Genomic DNA, 25,289 nt, shown 5'->3' on the forward strand with positions numbered 1-25,289 from the left:
TGTAACAGGGTGCGGCGCCCCAACCCCCTGATCGGCCCTGCTCTGTGTGTGACGGGGGAGCTCCCCAACCCCCTGATCGCCCTGCGGCTCTGTGTGTGACGGGGCGGGGCCACAACCTCCCTATCCGCCCTGCTCTGTGCATGACAGGGGGGAGCTCCCCAACCCCCTGATCGCCCTGTGGCTCTGTGTGTGACAGGGTGCGGTGCCCCAACCACCCCCACCCCCATTGGCCCTGCCCTGAGTGTGACAGTGGCGGCACCCCAACCCCGTGATCCGCCCTGCTCTGTGAGTGACAGGGGAGCTCCTCAACCCCCTGATGGGCCCTGCTCTGTGCGTGACAGGGGGGAGCTCCCCAACCCCCTGATTGACCCTGCTCTGTGTGTGACAGGGTACGGAGCCCCAACCCCCCTGATGGGCCCTGCTCTGTGCGTGACAGGGGGTGGCACCGCAACCTCCCCATCGACCCTGCCTTGAGTGTGACAGGGGGCGGTGCCCCAACCCCCCAATTGGCCCTATCCTGAGCGTGACAGGGTGGCATCGCAACCTCCCGATCCACCCTGCTCTGTGCATGACAGGTGGTGGCACCCCAACTCCCCAATCGGCCCTGCTCTGAGTCCGACCAGGGGCCGCACCTAGGGATTGGGCCTGCCCTCTGCCACTTGGGAGCAGGCCTAAGCCAGCAGAGCGTTATCTCCTGAGGGGTCCCAGACTGCGAGAGGGCACAGGCTGGGCTGAGGGACCCCCTCTTCCCCTCCCCCCCCCCGAGTGCACAAATTTTTGTGCACCGGGCCTCTAGTCTAATCTAATAAAAGAGAAACATGGTAATTGGTGTACGACTGCTACCCTTCCCACTGGCTAATCAGTGAGATATGCAAATTAACTGTCAGCCAAGATGGCGGCCGGCAGCCAGGCAGCTTGAAACTAACATGAGGCTTGTTTGCTTCAGTGACGGAGGATTCCAACGTTCCCCGCCTGCCTTGCCGGCCTCTGAGCCTGCAGTTTTAAACATTTTAACAAATATAGAAGCTAAAAAAACCCCCAGAAACCAGCTTTCAGAGAGCTGGGATCTCAGAGCTGGAGTCAGAGCTGGAGTTATACATTGTTTCGATTACCTACTTTCAGCAGCGGAGGCCTAAGAGCTGGAGCCTCAGAGCTAAAGCTGGCCCAGAATTAAAAAGAAAAAGAAAAAAAGGAGCGGTTGGGAGCTTCTATCACCCGCCAGCCTGAAAACAACCCTCAGCCCCTCACCCAGACTGGCCAGGCACCCCAGTGGGGACCTCCACCCTGAAGGGTGTGTGACCAGCTGCAAACGGCCCTCAGCCCCTCACCCTGGCTGGCCAGGCACCCCAGTGGGGACCCCCACCCTGATCCAGAACACCCTTCAGGGCAAACCAGCCAGCCCCACCCATGCACCAGGCCTCTATCCTATATAGTAAAAGGGTAATATGCCTCCCAGCACCGGGATCAGTGGAGCCGAGAGGCCTCCCGGCACCGGGATCAGCGTGACGGGGCAGCGCCCTAACCCCCTGATCGCCCTGCGGCTCTGTGTGTGACAGGGTGTAGGGCCACAACCTCCCTATCCGCCCTGCTCTGTTCGTGACAGGGGAAGGCTCCCCAACCTCCTGATCAGCCCTGCTCTGTGCCTGATACGGGGGAGCTCCCCAACCTCTGATTGCCCTGCGGCTCTGTGTGTGACAGGGTGCGGCGCCCCAACGCCTCCCCCCCTCCCCCACGGGCCCTGCTCTGTGTGTGACAGGGTAGAGCCATAACCTCCCCATCGCCCCTGCCCTGAGTGAGAGTGGCGGCGCCCCAACCCCCTGATTGGCCCTGCTCAGTGAGTGATAGAGGGCGGCGCCACAACCCCCACCCCTCCCACGGGCCCTGCTCTGTGTGTGATGGGGTAGAGCCAAAACCTCCCCATCGGCCCTGCCCTGAGTGAGAGTGGTGGCATCCCAACCCCCTGATCGGCCCTGCTCTGTGGGTGATAGAGGGCAGCGCCCCAACCCCCTTATCCGCCCTGCTCTGTGTGTGTCAGGGGGCGGTGCCCCAACTCCCCTATCGGCCCTACTCTGAGTGACAGGGTGGAGCTCCTCAACCCCCTGATGGGCCATGCTCTGTGCGTGACAGGGGGCAGCACCCCAACCCCCGGATTGGCCCTGCTCTGTGCGTGACGGGGTGGCGCCGCAACCTCCCCATCGACCCTGCCTTGAGTGTGACAGGGGCAGTGCCCCAACCCCCCAATCGGCCCTACCCTGAGCGTGACTGGGGGTGGCATCGCAACCTCCCGATCCGCCCTGCTCTGTGCATGACGGGGGGCGGCACCCCAACTCCCAGTTGGCCCTGCTCTGAGCCCAACCAGGGGCTGCACCTAGGTATTGGGCCTGCCCTCTGCCACCCAGGAGCAAGCCTAAGCCAGCAGGGCGTTATCTCCCGAGGGGTCCCAGACTGCAAGAGGGCACAGGCCAGGCTGAGGGACCCCCACCTTCCCCCCGAGTGCACAAATTTTTGTGCACTGGGCCTCTAGTATATAATAAAAACCTAATATGCTAAGTGTCCATTTGACTGGTTAGCCGTTCAATCAATCAAAGTGTAATATGCTAATGATATGCTAAGGCTACTCAACCGCTCGCTATTATGTGCAGTGACCACCAGGGGGCAGACGCTCCAACCGGTAGGTTAACTTGCTGCTGGGGTCGGGCCGATTGGGACTGAGTGAGACAGGGCCAACACACCCTGGACCCCTCCCTTGGTTCCTCCCCAGCTGGCCAACCTCTCACATCTCTCCCTGGCCCGATCATGCACTGGCTGGATTCCCCCAGCCTGGCCTGCACTTTCTCGTAATCCGGGACCCCTTAGGGGACGTTGGAGAGCAGGTTTTGGCCCGATCCTGCAGGCCAGGCCAAGGGACTCCATTGGTGCATGAATTCATGCACCTGGCCTCTAGTTGTTAATAAAGACCTAGTTTATTCAGTTTCACTGCTTTATAGTACAGACTGAGTCCGCCCCTTATCTGTGGCTTCGCTTTCTGTAGTTTCGGTTACCCATGATCAACCACTGTCCAAAAATATTAAATGAAAAAGTCCCAAAATAAACAATTTACATTTACATTGTACACTGTTCTGAGCAGTATGATGAAATCTCGCACTGTCTCATTGAATCCCACCTAAGGCATGAATCATTCCTTTGTCCAGCATATTTATGAATGTAAGCTACCTGCCTAGTCACTTACTAGTAGTTGCCATCTTGGTTATCAGTTTGACTGTCAAGGTGAAAACCGCAGTGCTTGTTTTCAACTAACCCCTATTTTACTTAAGGATGGCCCCAAAGCACAATTTGGATATGCCAAAATGAAGCCTTACAGTGCTTCCTTTAAGTAAAAAGGTGAAGTTCTCAATTTAAGTCATTTTATCATCTCATCACAACATGGGTGAGTACAATACAATAAGATATTTTGAGAGCATGAGAGAGAGAGACCATATTAACATAACATTACAGTATATTATAATTGTTTTATTATTGTTAGTAATCTTTTACTATACTTAGTTTATAAATTAAACTTTATCATAGGTTCCTATGTATAGGAAAAAACATAGTATATGTAGAGTTCAGTATTATTCATAGTTTCAGGCATCCACTAGAGGTCTTGGAATCATCTCCCCAGGGTGAAGGGGGATTACTGTATTGTATCACTCTTTACTAAGGGACACTTAACATTTCTTTTACTTTTTCATTATTACAAACATTGTGTCAGTGAATGTACTTCCACTTGTTTCCCCTGCACATAAACAAGAGTTTTTCTAAGGTAGACACTCAGGTGGAATTTCTGTCTTGTTTAGGATATTCTTTTTCAACACTAGCAGTTATTGCCAAATTGATTTCCAAAGTGCCTTTGCCAGTTTATACTTCCACTGTCGAAAGAGTTCTTTTTTACTACATTCTTACTAAATTCTAGTTTTGTCATACTTAATAATTGTCAGTTTGACAGTTGTGATATGGGTTTTCTCTGTTTTGATGGGCCTTTCTCTGATTACAAGTGGTGTTGAATATCTTCCCTATGTTTATTGACCATTTGAGTTTCTTCCTGTGTGAATTGCCATTTTAAATCCTTTACCCATTTTGAGTTCTTTTATCGTTTTGTAATTTGTAAAAGTTATGTATTTTGATGGAGTCTGCTTTGAACTTAGTGGGATCTGTGTCCCTTAATGTATACATAAAATAAATATATATACCTTCCAAGTGTCCTGTCTGCTGCTCTCCCAGCCTCTTCCCACTCCCAGGTCATGTAGCTTATGATTCAGTCCTCCTCTCCAGTGTGTCCAAACTTGCATATTGTTCTGCTGAAACAATGTGCAGCAACCTCTCTGGAAACCTGGACTTCCACAAAGGCTCTCATCCACAGGTGGTTGCCTAAAACAGTGTTTTCCAGAGCTCTCAGACTACAGCCCAGATCATGGACCATTTGCAGGGGCCACAGCTGAGTTAGAGGTCTTTGTTCCTATTACCCAGTACATGGGTGAGTGAGACTTCTCCCAGATCACTTGATGTATGGTTCTGGATCCCACAGTTCCACAGAGGCACTTTGCCTGTGAATAGTACAGAATTATTGTTGGAGGGGGAACAAAATGATGGAGTCTTATTTTACCATGATGCTGATGTCACTCTGTGGTCCATATCTAAATACTCTTTTTTCTTCCATTTGCTTAATCTTTTATAGTTCCACATTGTTTTAATCATTTAGTCTTTAGAATGGTCTCAGCTATTCTTGGCCTTTTACTCTCACTAATGAATTTTTAGGGTTCTCCTTAGGAATTTCATGAGATAATTCATTTAGGATTTAAATTAGAATTTCATTGTATTTATAGATCAATTTGGAGGAAATTGGTGTATATATTTTATGTATACATTAAATATGTACTTTAATGTCTTATTAATTTTATTTACAGTGAGTGGTGTAATTAAACAGGCTTTCTTATTATTTTAGGTGGTATATGTATAAATGATATAGAAATCTGATCCTAAATTGATTTTTTAGATACTTTGTTTTAATTATTTAATTATTGATTGATTGCTGAAAAAAGGATAACTTCACAAAGAAACATAATTCCCTTATGGAAGAATTGCAATGTATGCTGCATTTACTAAGTCACAGTCATTACTTTTTCAGCGTTAATCACTAAGCAAATATTTTTTGATCTTTATCTTGTAAATATCCATTTTCTGATGACAGTTACTATGAATTAATCAGACTTTGGCATTTTTGAAATTACAAGAAATGGGTTCACACATGTTAGAAAACTATATCAAAATTTTTCAGTATGTCTACATGAGAAGGATTTTATAGGTGATGTATTTAAATCTTTCAGAAATTATCCTATATAATAAAGAGATAATATGCTAATTAGACCAAACAGCAGAATGACCGTCTGGACGAAGCCGGGCTGCGAGGGCCGGCCAAGGCTGGGAGGGGCTGCAAGGGTCGAGCCCCTTACATGAATTTCATGCATCGGGCCTCTAGTATTACGTAATGATGGAAATATTTCCAAACGTTTTTAAAAAATATTCTCTTTATAGTTTTTCTGAAATAAAAATAGTTACTTTCTCACTATTCCCTTTGCCTTGAAGGGGAACAGACTAAATATCTTTACCCTTCTAAAGAATATATGGTTGCTAGCATACTACTCACAGTTTTTTGGCATGACTATCCCCCGCCTCACACGCAAAGCCAGCAATTTGGAACACTTGTCTTTTTTGTTAAAGGGAAAATGAATGCATACTCACTTTTAATTGTTAGAAAAATAATCAGTGATTTTTTGAATGGTTAAGATTTTTATGGACACTTATTTCATTCAAAATGTGAGGTAGATTCTGCTCTTTAAGGTAATATACCTAGTTCACTGAACTGGGCATATGTAAACAATTTTCTGAAAAAGAACAAGGAATTGAAGAAGGTATCACTGTTGTCTACTATAATTTGTGGAACTCTTGGTCTTTCCTCAAGTTGATTACTTTGGGTGTGTGTGTGTGTGTGAGTGAGTGTACACATGCAATACAGAGCCAGTGAGAATAGCAATGTGAAGTCTGTACCAAATATTAGTAAAGCCTAATTTCTGTATTAGGTAAGATGTGAATATAGGTAGAAATTTTAATATTTGCTTTGAGTGTCCCATTAATGTGCCACTCCTACTGTGACCTCTTCCTATGGGGTGCCTTCCCCATTTTGAAGACCACTCTGATTAAGAAATTACAAATATAGTCATTTAAATATACTTTTGTGTCTCAGTTCCAAGGACCCAGTATTTTGTTTAGAATAAAGTTGATGGTTCTTGAGGCTTGAGGGTGGATTCTTGGTGGTTTATTGTACTACTAGAGGCCCAGCGTGTGAAATCGTGCGAGACCCAGACCCGCCCTGCACGAGCCGTGGGCGTCGGCCCCGTGTGAGCCCCGCCAGCCTCGCATGAGCCCTGCCCCTCTGCTGCAAGCAGCTCATGGATGCGGGGGGGGGGGGGGGGGGGAGCGGGGGGAGGCACTGAGAGGTGCACCTCCTGGTGACCAGTTGTTTGGTCGTTCCGCGTTATGGCATGACGACCACAGGCCTTTTATAATATAGATTCTTTCTACTTTTGCTTATGCTTGAAAATTTCCATAATAAAAAGTTTTTAAAAATTTAGGCTGCCTCACAATTACCAAAGCGGAAAGGTGGGAAAGGATCAGGGTCTTTGCCACTACCGTCTTTATCAAATATGAGCATCTCTCCTAGAACTCTCCCAGTAGATTTTTTCTTATGGTTCATTAGCTTGAACTCACAAGACTCTTTCCCCAACCCAATCCACTTCCCACTCCAACACATCCTTTTAAAATTTTCCTTCATGAATATCAAAGCTAAATTTGAAATAAAGAAGACTGAGGCTTGTAAAACATCTTTTCTTCTTGATATTAATGTAAGTCATTGATACGCTGTTTGTTACTGCTCTTTTATGTCCTTAACTAGAGGCTCAGTGCACGAAACTCGTGCACTCAGGGTTGGGAGGGGTCCCTCAGCCCGGCCTGTGCCCTCTTGCAGTCCTGGAGCCCTCGCAGGATGTCCAACTGACAGCTTGGGGGATGTCCAACTGATGTGCTACCTAAGCCATCAGTTGGACATCCTTAGCGCTGCCGCAGAGGAGGGAGAGGCTCCTGCCACTGCTGCTGCACTCGCCAGCTATGAGCCCAGCTTCTGGCTGAGTGGCGCCCCCCCTGTGGGAGTGCACTGACCACCAGGGGGCAGCTCCTGCATTGAATGTCTGCCCCCTGGTGGTCAGTGTGCATCATAGTGACCGGTCATTCCACTGTTGGGTCGATTTGCATATTAGCCTTTTATTATATAGGATATTTTAAAAAATAATTGTATATACTTTTATAAGCTGCCTCAAGTGTTTTGTGGTATAAATAAGTAGTGATATAAATAAAAACAAGTAAATGATAGATGTTTGATTTTTGGTATCCTTTTCTCTTCCAATTAATAAGATATTGCATTCTTATAGATGAGACAAAAACTCATCTATAAGATGGATTAGTAAAATCTGTTGGAATATTCATATGTTAAAAGTAGCATTTTATGTTCAGAAGTTCATTTTAATTTTCAGATATCAAAATGGAGCATTATTTTCTTCTGAAAATGTTATTTTTTAGCTTTAAATTTCTTGTCAAATAGTAGTAATCTCTATTTTTTTTTTTCAAGATATGGAATATATGAACGTTGCCGAGAATTGGTGGAAGCAGGTTACGATGTGCGACAACCAGACAAAGAAAATGTTACACTTCTCCATTGGGCTGCTATCAACAATAGGATAGATTTAGTCAAGTATGTGTTTTCTGTATTTTTAAGTAATTAGTTATAAAAATATTAGAAATTATTATAAAAAATAATAATTTCTAACAATCATAGCTTTTAAAATGTAGATTCTATGTACCTTTTTTCCTGAAAAGTTTTGTTTTTAACATATATTGAATGCTTATTAATGTGTCATACTGAGCTGAGTACTTTTCCATGTATATTTCCTTTAATTTTAATTCTTGAAGTAACCTTGTATGAAAAATAACAATTACTGCTATCCTGCAATGTGGAAACTGAAGCATAAAGAGGTTAAATACACTACTGACATACAGCTAATAAAGTTTGGAGTCAGGATGTTAACTCCGGCAGTCCACCTTGCAGCTCACATTTTAAATATGAATTCTATGGGGAAGAGTTACAAAAGAAAAGAGAGGGGTTAAAAAGATAATAGGTAATAATACTCTGATTTAACTATTCAAACTAGCATAAGTGATGAATACATACCAAGTATAAAATGATTTTTATTACTGTTAATCTGCTGGTTTAGTATTACTAACAGGTAGTTAAATAAGCCAGAGTCAGATGATAGAAATCTTAGTCAATCTGTTTTAATAGTCATAATTTGGACATAAGACCTTTAGATAAAGACAAATTTGAAAAGAACTGCTTGCAAGTATGCAGTTAAGTACAGCACACAGAGTCAAGTAAGATATTAATGTCACATAGAATAATTCATTTGCACCTAGAGTTCTAAAGAAAGATTAAGCAAGTAATATCTAAAGCATTGAACTCCATGAATCACTTTCTTCCAGAGAGCATGTTTTCATTTTATTCTTTTTTTTTCCTTTATGTATCTCTAACCGTCCCTTTGCTTTCACTGTGGGTCTCCTAATATCAAATTCTGCTCATGGGAAAATGTTTTGTGTGTGTGTGTGTGTGTGTGTGTGTGTGTGTGTGTGTGTGTGTGTGTGTGTTTAATCCTCATCCGAGGATATATTTATATTGATTTTAGAGAGAGGAAGGAAGAGAAACATCAATGTGAGAGAGAAACATTGATTGGTTGCCTCCTGAATGTACCCTGACTGGGGATTGAACCTACAACCTAGGTGTGTGCCCTGACCTGAAATTGAACCCACAACCTTTTGGTGGATTGGATGACCCTCCAACGCAGGAAAATGTTTTTAATCTTCATTAGTGAAGGAAATTTTCACATAGTATAGAAATCTAGGTTGACAGCTTTTGTTTGTTTTATTTTTAAAATATTCCACTGCTTTCTGGCTTCTTTTACTTTTGAGAAATCAGTCTTTTTTTTTTTTTTTTTTTTTTTTTTTTGGTGCCCCAACCAGAAATCAAACCTGAGACCCTTCAGTCCGCACAGGCTGACGCTCTGTCCATTGAGCCAAGCCGGCTAGGGTGAGAAATCAGTCTTAAGTATTGTGCTTATGGAGGCTTTCTGTTTTTCCTGGATGTTTTAGGATTTTCTTTTTGTTTCTGGCTTTTTGCAGTTTTATGATGATGTATTCTTGATTGTATGGATTGATGTTTCCATCAGTTCTGAAAATAATCTCAGTCATATTTCTTCACATATCACTCTGCCCCATTCGCTTTTTGCTCTCTTTCTGGAAAACCAGTTAAATGTCTGTTTGACCTTTTCATTGTATACTGCCTCTTATCCTCTCTTCTCTGTGTGTGTTCTCTTCTTCTGTCTCTGCTTCATTTTGGAAACTTCTGAGTTATCTTGCAGTTCATTCTCTGTTTATGTATAATCTGCTGTTAAATATATTCATTGTGTTTCTAATTTGTTTATTTTTAAGTTCTAGAATTTTTAAAAAAATATGTGATACTTAAATATTTGTTCCTGAAATTTTCTATCTTGTTTTATATACTTGGACATAGTAAATATAGTTTCTTTATAGTCTGTCCGAGAATATTTAACATTTTGAGTCTGTGTGGGTCTGTATCTGTTATATTGTTGTGTGTCTGACTATATTTGAATATGTATTAGACATTGTGTTTGAAAAATTATTTGTTGAGTAAGTTGAGGCCTAAGATGAGAAGATTTCTACTGGTATTTGTTTACGCTAGCCCCAACTTTAACTTAATTTTAAGGCTTTAGATTTTCTGGATCACTCAAGTGGCTGAAGACCATGCTAAAGCCAGTTTTATTTCTGGTTCTTAATTACTGCTACAGTACAGCCTTTTGGAATCCCAACCCTTGTCTTTAAGGCAGATGGTGTCCAAGTGGTTTCCTAACTTCTCTAGGTTTTAACCCTTTCCTGAATCTTGGCCTGATATATGCTCTTACTCTTCTTAGGCTTTGCTTTTTAGGAAATGTTTTTTAAATTTCATTGAGCTTTTTAGTTTTCTTTAATATGAGGGTTGGCTCAGATTATATCTAGCCTTCTACAACCTATAGTTTTTTCAATTAATACATTTTAATCAAAATAGTACATAAATGATTTGGAAAAATCAAATAGTACTTAAAGGCTTACAATGGGAAACAGCAATCCCTCCCCACTCTCTGAGTCCTGTATCCCCAAAGTAACCCTTTTCAATACGTTAGCTATTTTTTTCAGTATTCACTCTTGTATTTTATATATTTGTATTGCTACTTTTATCTAGAATATTATTTTCTTTACACAAATGATAGTAAACACTATTCTGCCTTTTCATTTAATTTATATATCTTTGAGATTTTCCAGATTAGTACAAATAGAGTTGCATTATTCTTTTTTTTTAAACTGTATAATATTCAATTATATGGACTTAATTCATGAATGGTTTCCTTATAGTTGATTCTGGTATTTTTACTAGTACAAACAGTGCTGTACTTGTTCACATATCATTGTGCTTATGTTCATATCTACCTTTAGAATTCTTAGGAGTAAGAAAGTTAGAAAGATGAATTTTGAATTTTAATGAATATTGCCAACTTCTATACTATTATTTTTTGATTTATCAGTTATTATATTTTGGCTTTCTACTTTGGGATAACTAGATGTCCTAGATCACCTCACCACGAATACTTCTTCCTTCACCTCTGTTATAGATTTAGTTAAATCATTATGCAAAGTTTAAATTGTTAGTACATAAATTCTCACTGCTAACCCCAGGAGTCTTCTATGATTATCTGTTCTTTCCTGTAAAAATCTGTTTTTTGTCTGAAGTAACATTTGCTTCATTTAAAAAAAATATATATTTTTATTGATTTCAGAGAGGAAGGAAGAGGGAGAGAGAGATAAAAACATCCATGATGAGAGAGAATCATTGATCGGCTGCCTCCTGCAAGTCCCCCATTGGGGATCAAGCCCACAACCCGGGAATGTGCCCTTGACCGGAATCGAACCTGGGACCTTTCAGTTCGCAAGCTGATGCTCTGTCCACTGAGCCAAAACTCCTGGGGCCAGGTGCTTCATTTTTAAAAATTGGTTCAATTTGCTATATGTCATAACTAATTCTTACTATACTCTTAGTCAGAACTGTAAAACCCCTCTATATGCAAATAGTATCAGATCATTTATCAGTTCTTCCTGGATTTCCACCTTTCTGCTCCAGCCCAAACTGTTTGCCCTTTAAAGCTACTATACAATTGTCTTGAGACTTTCCTTTGCCATTGTCCTGAGAAATCCCTTTGCTCCAGTGTTGCTCTGTTTCCTGATCTCAGGTTTTTATCTTTATTGCTTTGCTCCCTAGTTTTAGTAGAGCACATTTCCTGATAGCTTGCTGAGGGAGAGAATGATTGGGAGGTAAATGTTTTGTAGTTACAATATCTTCTGACCTCAAACCTTATTGGTTGTTTGTCTGAGCATAGATTTCTAGATTAAAAGTCGTTTTCTCTGAATTTTAAAACATTACTTTGTTATTTTCTTGCTCTATTATAGTGAGATACATTTGATTTCATTTTATTGATCAAAAATTCACTTTTGTCTTGTGTTTAGAAATATATAAGGAAGTTTGAAGTGAGAAATACAGATAAAAAGTCTTAATGCTACATGCCTTACAAATTGTTCCAAACCACGTATGGATTAGTGAGGTTACAAAATAAAGTCAGTAACTATAGAGTGAGTTAAAAATTATAGTGTCTGTGTATATTATATTTTCAGGTGGGTAAGCTTAATTTCTTACAGTACATAGTCTAGCAAGTTACTTTTCTAAAACAAACATATGCTGAGTAAATATAGTTTTCACTAACAACTGGTATTCATAGCCTCAAGATTAATTTTTACTATTGGGTTTGGAATTACCCCCTACTTAAAAACTCCAACATATTACTTCTATTTCATGGATGCTGGCAGAAGATACATGACTCAAGTAGAGACAAAGGACTTGATTATTCATAGCATAGCAAATAGCATGAACATAGTATTTGCATAGGACCCTCTTGCTCTTTAGGTCCTATAAGAGTGGCTTGATATTGCCCAGATGGATGCAGCACACACAGCAGGTTTGTGTTGCAGCTTGGGGAATTAATTTCTTTATAGTAAGTGGTAAGCAAGCTTGCTCTTTGTCCCAGAGGAAGACGTTACCTCATCTCTAAAGGCTGCTTGATGCAAACACAGCTCAGAGAAATGGCCTGTGTAAAGAGTGGGTAGGGCCTTGCATTTTTGGTATACCTAGCAAGACATGGGAGCACAAGAGACCCATGGACAAGTGTCTCTTCTAACAGTTAACATTTTATCAGAATGTGTATTAAAGGAACTTACCACAAGCAAAGTAGTTGGGTCGCCTTCATGATGATGATATATAAAGTAAATGTACTTTAAAAAGGAGGAGATACTCAGCCTGGATAGGTTTATATTCCTAATTAATGTCTTCAATTGCAAGTCTTTCAACTATTTCTCAGCTTTTACCTTAATAATAATAAAATAGAAAAGATTAGCTCAACCTCTTGTCTTCAACAGTCTGTTGTTACCTTAAAGATCTTCATTAACAACAACTAACAATGCATGAGTGTCTGATTTCAAGTCAAGGCTTTATTAAGAAATACTAGAGGCCTGGTGCACAGAATTCGTGCATGGGTTGGGTCCCTAGGCCTGGCCAGCGATCAGGGCGGTTCAGGTTCCTTGCCTCCCTGCCTCCTCCTTTCCTTGTTCCCTCAGCACACCGCACCAGCCATGTTCTGTGCCAGCCCCTGGTGGTCAGTGCACGTCATAGCAAGTGATCAAACTCCCAGTCTCCAGGTCGAACTCCTGAGGGGACACTTTGCATATTAGCCGTTTATATTTATAGATGGCCTTTATTAAAAAATATGGAGCTTATAATTTTCTGAGAACAAACTATGTGTGTGGCGTATTACTCTTGACAACATGTAATTTTTTTCTTTAGCCCCAATTTTGTGAAAGTTTATTGTGCATTGATGGGTTTTTATTTATTTAAAAATTCAATTTATGGCCATTAATTTGCCACTTTTAGCCTAGAAATTTGCCTTTTTAGTTTAGGGAAGAATTTTTGCATTGTGCCCTCAAGAGAGCCTCATTTTTATTTTCTGTTTTTTTCTTTCAGGAACTCTTACTTGTTAGATACTGGAACCAACCAAATTAATTTTTTTCTTTTTATAGCTTTATTCTAGCTACCTTTTGTCTCCCAGTATAGCAATTATACTTTGAAGAGAGTTTCTTAATTTATCTTCTAATCCCTCTTTTCATTTCTAATTATATCTAACACATTTTCAGTTTTTAAGCAGTTCTTCTGTTTCCCCCTATCTTTAAAGAAAAATTTGGTTCTTTTATCATAGGTATATAGTCTCTTATTTTTTTGGAGGCTATTAATTGTAACTTTTGTTGTGTTAAGTTTTTCTTCTCTGTATATTATCTATTTTAGGCTTGTTTTATTTTGGTCTTCTTCCATATTTGAACTTTCACTTAATTGTCTAGTCCTATTTGGCTGTTCATATTTAGGAGAGACATAAAAAACCTGATTATGCCCTGACCAGTGTGGCTAAGTTGGTTGGATGTTGTCTAATGCATTGAAAGGCTACCAGTTTGATTCCCCATCAGGGCACATGCCCAGGTTGCAGGCTTTGTCTCCAGGAGGCAGCCAATCGATGTTTCGCTTTTTTACCCTCTTCCTTCTTCTTTCTTTAAAAACCAATAAAAATCTTAAAAAAACAACAACCCTGGAAGCTGTGAGGCTTAGAGAATTTACATTAGGAGCCTCCCAAATGTCCTTTTATGGAGGTTTTTCTCTTGGGTTGTTCAGTTGCTCTAGAAGAATCTTCTAATTTGTGGGATGGGCCTAACCATCTGTCTAGCTACCTGCTGACCAGAGCAAGGAAAATGGCTTGGAATTCTTGTTGTTCAGTATGTAAACTCTCACTGGATTGCTACATTTTTAGTAAAGTGTTTTATATGGTTCTTTGACTTAATTCCCAGAGGCTCAAACTTCTTGGGTAAAGGTGCACAGAAAACACCTTTTGGCAAACACTGATGATTGACTATTAAAATCAACATGGGCCTAGCCCAGCGATGGCGAACCTATGACATGCGTGTCAGAGGTGACACGCGAACTCATTCTTTTGGTTGATTTTTCTTTGTTAAATGGCATTTAAATATATAAAATAAATATCAAAAATATAAATCTTTGTTTTACTATGGTTGCAAATATCAAAAAATTTCTATATGTGACACGGCACCAGAGTTAAGTTAGGGTTTTTCAAAATGCTGATATGCCGAGCTCAAAAGGTTCGCCATCACTGGCCTAGCCTATGGTTGGCAAACTGTGGCTCGCGAGCCACATGCAGCTCTCTGGCCCCTTGAGTGTGGCTCTTCCACAAAATACCACGTGCGGGCGCGCGTACAGTGCGATTGAAACTTCGTGGCCCATGCGCATAAGTCGGGTTTTGGCCTGGGCGAGTCTATTTTGAAGAAGTACTGTTGATATTTGGCTCTGTTGACTAATGAGTTTGCCGACCACTGGTAGGCTGAAGACTAAGTCACCACCATACCATGAATTTTAAGGATGTAAGAATGAATCAGAACTTTAAGAGTTTGAATTACTACTACAATAATATTAAAAATTTGAGTAGTCACATTTTAAGATTTAGCAGTATAGTGTACACTGTACTGTTAAATCAGTGAATACTTTTCTTTCAGCTGCTTGATTGCTTCCATGTCACTAAAATGCCTATTTGTGATGTTAAATAAATACTCCCTTTCATGGAGTATGTAGGTCAGAAAACAATTTTTTAGTAACTTATATTGACTTTCAGCCAGTGTTTATGTTTACAGTCCAGCTTCTTATTACTTTCTTTGGAGGTAACAATTGACTTTAATCTCAGCTTTTCTAGGGTTTTATAATATATTCTGGTTTGCTTCTCATTGGTGTCCTCCTCTGGAGACATTTGAGTTTTAGCAATTTGCTTTTCATTTTTCGAACGCTTGTTGATATCTCTTGTTCATTGATGGTCCTTTCTCAATACCTAGGGATCATTAGTACTTGCAATAGCATTCCGTGATAATAACTTTTTTCTAGTATTGCAGGAAAATTCTAGTTTAAAAATAAGAAGTATACAATCTCAGGAGTATAGTTTTGAGCTAGGGTTTTATAGCTACAAAGAATAACATGTTATAAAATACTAGAGGCCCGATGCACAAAATTCGTGTACTCAGGGCAGGGGGAGGTTGCCTTAGCCAGGCCTGTGCCCTCTCACAGTCCGGGAGCCCTCGGGGGATGTCTGAGTGGGCCTAAGCCATCAGTCGGACAGACTTAGCACTGCTGTGGAGGCTGGAGGGGCTCTCGCCATGGCCGCTGTGCTTGCCAGTTGTGAGCCCGGCTTCTGGCTGAGCAGCGTTCCCGCTGTGGGAGTGCACTGACCACCAGGGGGGCAGCTCCTGCGTTGAGTATCTGCCCCCTGGTGGTCAGTGTGCATCATAGCAACCAGTCATTCCACTGTTGGGTCGATTTGCATATTGCCCTTTTATTATATAGGATAGTAGTACTTCTCTTTCAGGAGTTTATAATGAAAAGGTAATAGGAGTGATTCTTTTTTAGCATGGAGGAAAAAAAAATTCCCCCATCCTATTGAAAACAAAGTTATATTTTAAAACCATGTTGGAAATTGCTTATTGTCCTAGCCCTAGAAAGTATTTGAAATGTGAGTAAAAATAATTCTCTGGAACAGATATATTGACTATAGAGAAGGCAATCAAATTTATTTGTTTTAATCCCAGTTGAAATTTTTCGGAAAATATTTTCTATCAAAGCTATTCTTTTGAGCTGTACTTTTCTTTGGGCTCAAGATATAATTTTTAGCTATTATATAATCTCTGCCAGGTACCTTAAGAAGCAATTTAGGACTAGTTAAATGTCTTTGTTCAGATTACAAACATTCTGTATTTTTGTTCTAATTTACAGAATTTAAAACTGTGATATTTTGGACAGAAAATATTTTAGTATGGAAATATTTTAAGTTACTTCAAACTATTTTACATGATAGAGTGGAGTTGGACTCCTCACTGCACAATGCTTTATAAGCACCAGTTTAATAAACATTTATATAAAGCAGAAAATTTCTGAATCAAGTATGTAAATATGAATATATTAAATGTTTAGAATTGTGTATATTAAGAGTGATTGCATTAAGAGCCCCAGTAATATACATACATCAGCAAGCATTTGACATTAAAATGCCTTAAATCAGCAGTAACCAGCCTTTCAGACCTCATGGACCACCAGAGGTCTGTGGACCACCGGTTGGCAATTGCTGCTCCAAAAGTTTCCTTAAACTAGAGGTTGCCAACCTTTTGGACCTCACGGACCACCAGTAAATCATTTACTATATTCAAGAGTCATTGCATTGATAATTCTTAAAGCAAGTATTATAAGAGGCAGCTAAGTCTTATTCATTTCACAGGGTATCAAGGTGCTATGACATTAATATATTAAGCAGTGAGGTTGCTCTTTCTTTTTTTAAAAAAAGCAACACAGCTTTAAAGTCATAACAAACAAGGCATCATAAAAAAAAACACCTTTATGCTATACTTTATAATTTACAAAATTCTTTCATGTGTATTGTTTGATTTAGTCTACAGTAAACTTGTGAGGGAAGTAAAGCTTAATAATCTGAGTGTCTTCTGCCCATAGACTGTCTAACAGGGGTGGGCAAACTTTTTGACTCGAGGGCCACAATGGGTTCTTAAACTGGACTGGAGGGCCGGAACAAAAGCATGGATGGAGTGTTTGTGTGAACTAATATAAATTCTAAGTAAACATCATTACATAAAAGGGTACGGTCTTTTTTTTCAATAGTTTCATTCATTTCAAACGGGCCGGATGCGGCCCGCGGGCCGTAGTTTGCCCACGGCTGGCTCTAGCATGTTGTACAGCTCTCCTAATTCCAAGATCTGCTGCTTTCTGAACCAAGTCTTTGGGGTTCTCTGACTGCTTGTTTTTTTGTTTTTTCTTGCTTGCTTTTTCACATGATTGTTTTTTGGTATTGCTATTACCAAATTGTAATTTTTTTCCTTTTACTTCTAGAACAAAAGAAGGTGATGTGTTTGATGTAAAATTCTGCTAGATATATTTTTTTAAACTCTCACAAATGATCATTTATCTTTAAAGGCATAAACTAGTTTGAGATCTAAAATGAAAAACATTTTTCTTTTTTTTTACATAATTTCTTAAAAATAGAAAATGAAAGTTGTCTAAATTATTTAAAATTTTGTCTTATAGATACTACATTTCGAAAGGTGCTATTGTGGATCAGCTTGGAGGAGACCTAAATTCAACTCCATTGCATTGGGCCACAAGGTTTAAATCTGCTTCTGGATTTATTTTTCCTTTTGGTTTCTTTATTAGTCTGTAACTAAGCAACTTTTTTAATGATATGCTATAATGAATAGGAAAACGTATTATGCCAATAGTATTAGCATCATTATACTAATGTATTGCTGTTCAATGTTACCTGCATTAGGATAAAAGTTAAAGACATAACAAATAAGGCATCATAAAAAAAACCTTTATGTTATACTTTGTAATTTACAAAATTCTTTCATGTGTATTGTTTGACTTAGTCTACAGTAAACTTGTGAGGTAAGTAAAGCTTAATAATCTGAGTGTCTTCTGTCCATAGACTGTCTAGCATGTTATACAGCTCTCCTAATTCCAAGACTCTATCTGCTGCTTTCTGAACCAAGTTAGGTTCAGAAAGTTTATTGTCCAAAATGTCCTTAGGGAATGAACTATGTTTATGTTAATCCAGTTAGTTATATGATTGGTTAAACTTTAGACTTGTAAATGTAATAATACTTTTGCAGCCTATATATATTACAATTAAAGAAGTTGCCCAGTTTATCAAACAATTTCTATCATGGTGGAATATAGTAACTATTTATTACAGATTTAAAGAAGGTATGAGTATCTAAATTTCCAAGGACAGTTATTCCAGTTAAGAATTAAGAACCATGAACCCTAAATGTATCTTGACACATATGCCTGTTATAAAATAATTCTAAAGGTATTTGTGGTATCTTTTTTTTTTTTTTACCATTACCCTGTTTAAAAAAAAGATCTTTCCAGAGGATACTATTTGAAATAACTGTATATCTAACTGTTTATTCTTTTATGTTTTAGACAAGGACATCTATCTATGGTTGTGCAACTAATGAAATATGGTGCAGATCCTTCATTAATTGATGGAGAAGGATGTAGCTGTATTCATCTGGCTGCTCAATTTGGACATACCTCAATTGTTGCTTATCTCATTGCAAAAGGACAGGTAAAAAAATCACAATGGTGGATTTTAATCAGATGTTCTTCATGGTTTAAATGCCTGATATCATTGGTGTTACAAATGTAATAACCTGGTAATATTTAAATAATACTTTCTGATGGATGAAGAGAAGAAATAAATATATACAGTAATTAGTTTGATATTCAGCTATGTGATACTTTATGTAGTTAACATAAAAATAAGGAAGATAATCATGAACACATAATAGTCCATTAAGTTGGGCTTTTTTATTTCCGAGAGTGACAGAGGTGAATCCCAGAAAGTAAGGAAGAAAATTTAGGTATTTTAAAAACTATATCATCTGAATTCATTTAAACTTTTTGAACATATTACTGGCTATTTTCTATATTAAGTACCTCTCGAGGGAGGTAAATTCTTTAAGATCAGTTTTTCAGTTTCTGCTAAATAAAATAATGCTGCTTCACAAATGCCAGAAAACGTCTCATGATTTAAGTGGTTTGTCTGATTTTTCTTGAATGTACATTGACTATAATCATGTTAAATATTATAAGTTTATATGTATCATGTTTTTGTAATAAATGTATTTTGTTAAAAGTAATGCCACTCAGTTTTTCTTTCATGTATTTTTTCTGGTTATGCTTAAATATTAGTTTTATAGCTAAGGATCTTATTATAAGAGTAAAACAAATGATTTGAGTTGATTGTAATTAACCTATATTTATTTTAATTTAAACTATTATGCTGATTTAGAATTTGAATAGTATTTATTTTATGAATCCCTTAAGGTATTTGTTGTTGGCAGTGTCAAGCAATGACAGTTGTGTTTGTGCATTATAGCTTAGGAAAAGAGACATAAACTGTTTAAGTTAATTTCTGGAAGGGGGAGTTTATTTATTACTGTGTTAACAAACTACCCCAAAATCGATGGCTTAAGAACAACACCAGAATTTATTATATTTCACAGTTCTGTGGTTTGGCCTTGACTAGGTGGTTCTTGTGATAATCGCTGGGAGCTGCAGTCATTTGGGAGCTCAGCTGAGCTAGAGGGTAGCTCACTTAAACATACTTTGTACCTTGGTAGGAATGGCTAAAAGGCTGGCCTCAACTGGAATGTTGAGACAGCTTGGCCTCTATCTTTTTCTCCATGCAGTCTCAGACCTTCTCCACAGTACCCTCCCCTCGCGCCCCCTGCCTGCAATGTGGTCTCTGCAGCAGGGGAAGTGGACTTACGGTGGCTCATAGGTCCCAACAGAACAGAAGTAGAAGCTGTTTTGCCTTTTTTAAGTCTTAGGTCTTGAACTGGCACAGCAGCATTTCTCCATTTTTTCAGTTACAGCAAATGACGGAGCCGGACCATGTTCCAAGTGGTAACGCAAGGGCTTGAATACCGGGAGGTGAGGTTTACTGGGGGCCATCATTGGAGACCAAAAACAGGGGATTATCCTTGTTCTCCCACAGTTTCTTCTAGACTGGTGGTTGAAGGAGTAGGTAGTGCCATACCATATGACAGTATCTTTAATGGCTTTCTGTATTACAGATATAATTTCATATTACTCATTTTTTTCTTTCAGTTTTTAACTAGGTAAGAAAAGTGTAAATCTTTGAGTCTTCCTGGTCTTTTTGTTAGTGCATTAATTTTAGAATTTGGATGATTTCAGTAATCTTTTCCAAGCATGTCAAACGTGTGGCCTGCAGGGAGGCTATAAAATTATTAAAGAGCAATGGTTTCTACCTGTCATGGTACTTTTTGTATAATAAATGCATGATGATGGTGATAGATGTCTTTCAAATAATTACTCTTTTTCATAAGTAAATTATTTTTCTGCTTACAGCAGTAACACATGCATAATTAAATTATTCAAACATAATAGAAGAGTATGAGTTAGAAAATGAAATCTTACTTCTCCTTCCCCTCTATTCCCCAATGAGGTTACTTCCTTTAACAGTTTCATATATATTTTCCCAGCATTTTTTACCTTGTATACTCTAATATGTTGTAAAGCACACCCCTCTAACGTGCATTACATTATACTTTGAATGGGGTCCAAAGTCCTTCCTGGCCTATGTGATGTAGCCCTGGATACCTTTTGAACTTAACTTCTGCCATCTTACTCTGCTTTAATTATCCCAGTCATGCTGTTTCTTGAGCAACTCTGTTATGTTATTGTCTTAGGGCCTTTGTGTTTGCTGTTTCTTCTGCTCATAAATCCTTTCCTCAGATAGTCACACAATTCTCTCTCTTCAATCAGTGTTCAAACAAATTCTATTAGTTTTGATTAGTTCCGAAGTATAAGCAGTAATAAGTGTATTTTTATTTCTTCTTCTCTTTCACTGACTTTAGTCAATAATACTGTTTTTTCTTAGTACTAACTTTGTTCTGATAAATATAACTACATTTCTGTTACTTGATTTTTCAGCTTTAAATAACATCCTTTGAGTTACAACTATTAAAGATTAGGCACTCATCATACTTTTTGTCAACCTTCTTTTTCTATTCCCTTCCCCCAATTTTTTGTTAATTGGAGCAATTTTACATTTTTAGGACATATAACATTTCCATACAGTTTATCATTCTATTCTTCACAAATGTTTCATTTTAGTTATACCACTAAATATATTTAGTGCTCACTACCAATTCTTTTGGATGATTTTCAGGAGAAAAAGGGAAAATGCTAAGTTACGGATCCCTGTTAATCATGGAATTCCCATAAGCTATTGATCTGGGCTTGTTAATTCTTCCTAATAGAGATACCCATACATCCAGGCTGTAATTGGAAAAGAAGTACCAAGTTTTAAATCCTGAGCCAAAGAGAGAAAAGGTTGAATTTCATTTTTCTTTTAAGTACTCTAGAGATGTGACATAATTTTACATTTTTTATTTATTGATATTTTTAATGCCATCACTTTTTTAAAAGGATATGAAAAGACTTACAAAAAGGAAGAAAAAATCTAAACATAATAATTTACCTGTTTGTTTTAATTGGGCATCAGATTTAGTTGAGCTTTCTTGAAACCATGACAGCTGAAGGAAGTAAAATAAGATAAAGTACTTAACTCCCCTGTAATAAACAAGGAAGCTCGCCATTTTTTTAGAGAAGATTTTTTAATTTAAAAAAATCAATGTATATAGTGTTGGAAATATTGTGTGAGGTTACATGAAATGTTCCCCAAAATATTTAAAGTAAATCCAGAAATGGGTTTATAATAGATAAGCCATAGCATTTAATTACATTATTCATGATGAGGCACTAAACTAATGACAACATCCAAACATGTGTGTTCTAGTTTGTCTAATGTGGTTCTCAGCTTTTTTTCTGCCTCAATACACTTGGATAATATTGACATTTGAGACATACTCCCATCAGTAATAATGGCTCACAGAGAACTGCTGCATAGAGATATGTGTTTTAAAGTGTACTCACTGTAAATCTGCTCTCTCTTCACTGACTGGTAATTAGATAACAGGTTAGATTAGAACTGCTGATTTAATGTAATTCAGGAGTGGGTGATGGGGAAAGGGGGAAGAGGAAACTTAATATTTGTTGAATATCTGTTATTTTCCAGGCTTTGGACTAGGTGCTTTACACATAGGATTCCATTTAATCATTACAAGGGTCTTATAGCCATTATTTGTATTTATATTTTTAGATGAGGAAGCTGAGGCTTAGAATTAAAGTAATTTTTCCAGTCTTATAGCTATTAAGTGGTAGAGCTCGGAATTCATAACCATGTCTGTCTTATTCTAAAGCCTGTGCCTTTTCCAGGAGTAGATGAATAAACATGTCTTTTCATTTAATGAATGAATTTTTATCATCTACTGTGCTGGGCACTGAGAATATGTGAATTTAACATAATTTTGATCCTCAGATAACTCGTAGTTAATGAGACGGATGCTTTGGTCATATAGGTTAATGGGTCCAGATTGGAGTGAATTAGGAGAGAGAATTTTAGGGAAGTGAAACTGATAGAATCCCTGATACATCAGAATGTCTTGAAGTTAGACTTGGATAATTTGGGAAGAGTTTTGGTTGAGTAGGTGATAGTTTCCATTTCAATTTGCTTGAAAAAACACACAAAAAACTAAGCAAAGGGCTGGGGGCGGCGGGGCGGAGGGGGGGGGGAGCGGGGGGAGATAGTGCCAAGTAAAGCAAAAAGTTGGGTGTAGAAGAAAAGTAATCATGATTTACTACATGATTTTGCTGGGAATAGTCACATTTTTATAATAATGTAAATATCAAATGTTTTAGAACCAAAATTACAATTCTCTTGAGAGGGAAGAACAAGAAAGGTATATACTTGTGATGGCACAGGGAGAAGAAAGAGAGAAATTCTCATTTTGCAAACTGAGGGGGTCTCCGAAGATAATGCCTAAAATTGAAAAATCAAAAAGTAGCAATTTAAGCATTTTATTTTAAGATACAGAGGTAAATACCAAAATAATGGACTAAAAGGTGAAAATAGTGAGGAGTAAGGCAGAGAACTGCTTTATCACCACGAACTTTGCAGAATTATTTAACTCTAAAAGTGTATATGCATAACGATAGACTGAAGAAAAAACATCAAATTTATTTAATTGTTTAAAAAGATAGGTCTTTTATTCATTGTTTTGAAATGCCTAGGAATAAACAGAGTTTTATTATTCCCTTTTATTATGAATTAGTATAAATTAAGTTTTTTAAAGACTTTAATCATTTAATCTATCTTTTGTGGCTGAAAGATCAAGAGTAGGTGAAGATCTTTAAATGCAAAACATTGAAAGGCTGATTAATAATGCATCTTAAAAAGGAAAACTATAAATATATGTTAAATATATCTTTAATATATACATCAATTAAATATTTACATACACATTAAAATAATTAGTGACTGAATAGTTTTACTTTGAAGTTAAGAAAAAAAGTTTGATAAATCACCCATGATTGAGTAGTGTTATATTGGCTTCTCCTATGATATGTAAATTAGATTTTTTCAAGTAAATTGTTTAGGAATTTAGTAAATTTTTTTTTTAATTTTTTTACTTTATCAGGATGTAGATATGATGGATCAGAATGGAATGACACCTTTAATGTGGGCAGCTTATAGAACACATAGGTATGTATGCATTATAAAATACTTATTCATATCATTTTCAGCATAATAAAATGTAAATAGTTGAAAAGAGAAAGCAGTTAATGTTATACTTGTTAATACTTAAATTTTTCATTATGAATACATAGTATATGACAAATAACCTTTTTGGATGTTTGAGTCTCTATGCTTACCCTTACCTTAGTAATATAGTACCTTAATCTATTTTCTTTCAACAATTTCTAAGAATGGAAGAGGATGTTATCTTTTTTAAAAAAGCAATGAATTTTTTCATGTTATTTGCATATTAACAAGTTTTATATATTAGTAAGTTGCCTTAAATCATTTTTGGAACAATCCAGATTTATATTTTAAAAATATAATTGTTTAATTATATAAATATTAAAGACATAATTCCAGGATCAAAAAAGAAAATATCAGGACCAAGTATGCTCTCTCTTAGAACTGTATTACTTTATATAGTATTTCACATACTTAATATTTCATATTAAAATGTTATCTCATTTGTGATTATAAAGTTGTTGAGTATAGGTTAGATTAGAAGTGTTCCAAGATGGAATGCGAATACAAACACAGTCAGTTTAGTATCTGTAATGATTTCTATAATTGAAATTAGGGTTGTTGTTGTTGTTGTTTCTTTTTTCCTTTTCAGTGTGGATCCAACTAGATTGCTTTTAACATTCAATGTTTCAGTTAACCTTGGTGACAAGTATCACAAAAACACTGCTTTGCATTGGTCAGTACTAGCAGGGAATACCACAGTCATTAGTCTGCTTCTGGAAGCTGGAGCTAATGTTGATGCCCAGAATATCAAGGTAAAAGTATCCTATATTTATTATGCTATGTAAAATGTGGCTATAAGAAACAAATTTCTCAATAAACCAGGTTTTTTCACAAACTATCAAAGATGAAGAACTTCTTATTTAAGCTCAACTATTTGCCTTCATGCAAGAAATTTTTTTTGAAAGACTGGTTTATTTACTTTCATCTTTTAGTATTGAAGTAATTTTCAGATTTTGGTGGCCTTTTCATTAGTGAATTCTTAATTACTTTTGGAAATGATATAATCTGTATTTTTATAGCTGAAGGGAATAGTGTTTTGGTTTCTTTAAGAAGATCATTACAGAGAATCACAAGTTTATACTTAAACCACATTACCCATAATAACTTTTAGTAATTCCTTGACTAGGTCATTTATTGTCTTTTATGTTAAAGGTCAAAACCTTTAAATTTGATAAACACCTTTGTGATGTTTATAAAGAGAACCTCTCTCCTCCAAATGCTGGACTGATCCAGGAAAAGTACACAAAATCATCTAAGCAAAGCTCAATTATCATTTATACTCTGAGCATTTTGAAATTTGTAGATATTTTATGGATATTTGTAAGAATGTTCTTTTGGTAGTCTTAAATTTTGGGTAACCATTCTCATTTTTAAAGCTTAAGGATCTACCCTGTTTTTTAGCAACAGATTTTGTGAAATGACTTTAAACTTTTATATTTTTAAATGTTTTTATTGCTTTTAGAGCAGGAGAAGGCTAGAGACCTAGAAACATTGATGAGAGAGAAACATCATCAATTGGCTGCCTCCTACACACCCTTATTGGGATCAAGCCTGCAACCTGGGCATGTGCCCTGACTGGGAATCAAATCAGGGACCTCTTCGTTCATGGGTTGATGCTCAACTACTGAGCCACAC

At 37.8% G+C, this 25,289-nt stretch overlaps 1 protein-coding gene across 1 annotated transcript in view; it reads left to right on the forward strand.

Moving 5' to 3' along the window:
* The window catches only part of ZDHHC17 (zinc finger DHHC-type palmitoyltransferase 17), an 87,295-nt gene that overhangs the window by 22,574 nt on the left and 39,432 nt on the right, over window positions 1-25,289 (forward strand). Inside the window, exons 3-7 of the mRNA XM_059683689.1 lie at window positions 7,718-7,840; window positions 17,483-17,560; window positions 18,383-18,527; window positions 23,530-23,594; window positions 24,244-24,406. Coding sequence (XP_059539672.1) covers window positions 7,718-7,840; window positions 17,483-17,560; window positions 18,383-18,527; window positions 23,530-23,594; window positions 24,244-24,406 — 574 coding nt within the window. The remainder of the gene's footprint in view (window positions 1-7,717; window positions 7,841-17,482; window positions 17,561-18,382; window positions 18,528-23,529; window positions 23,595-24,243; window positions 24,407-25,289) is intronic.

This window comes from Myotis daubentonii, chromosome 2 (assembly GCF_963259705.1).
Source record: "Myotis daubentonii chromosome 2, mMyoDau2.1, whole genome shotgun sequence".
In the NCBI taxonomy this organism is placed as follows: Eukaryota; Metazoa; Chordata; class Mammalia; order Chiroptera; family Vespertilionidae; genus Myotis; species Myotis daubentonii.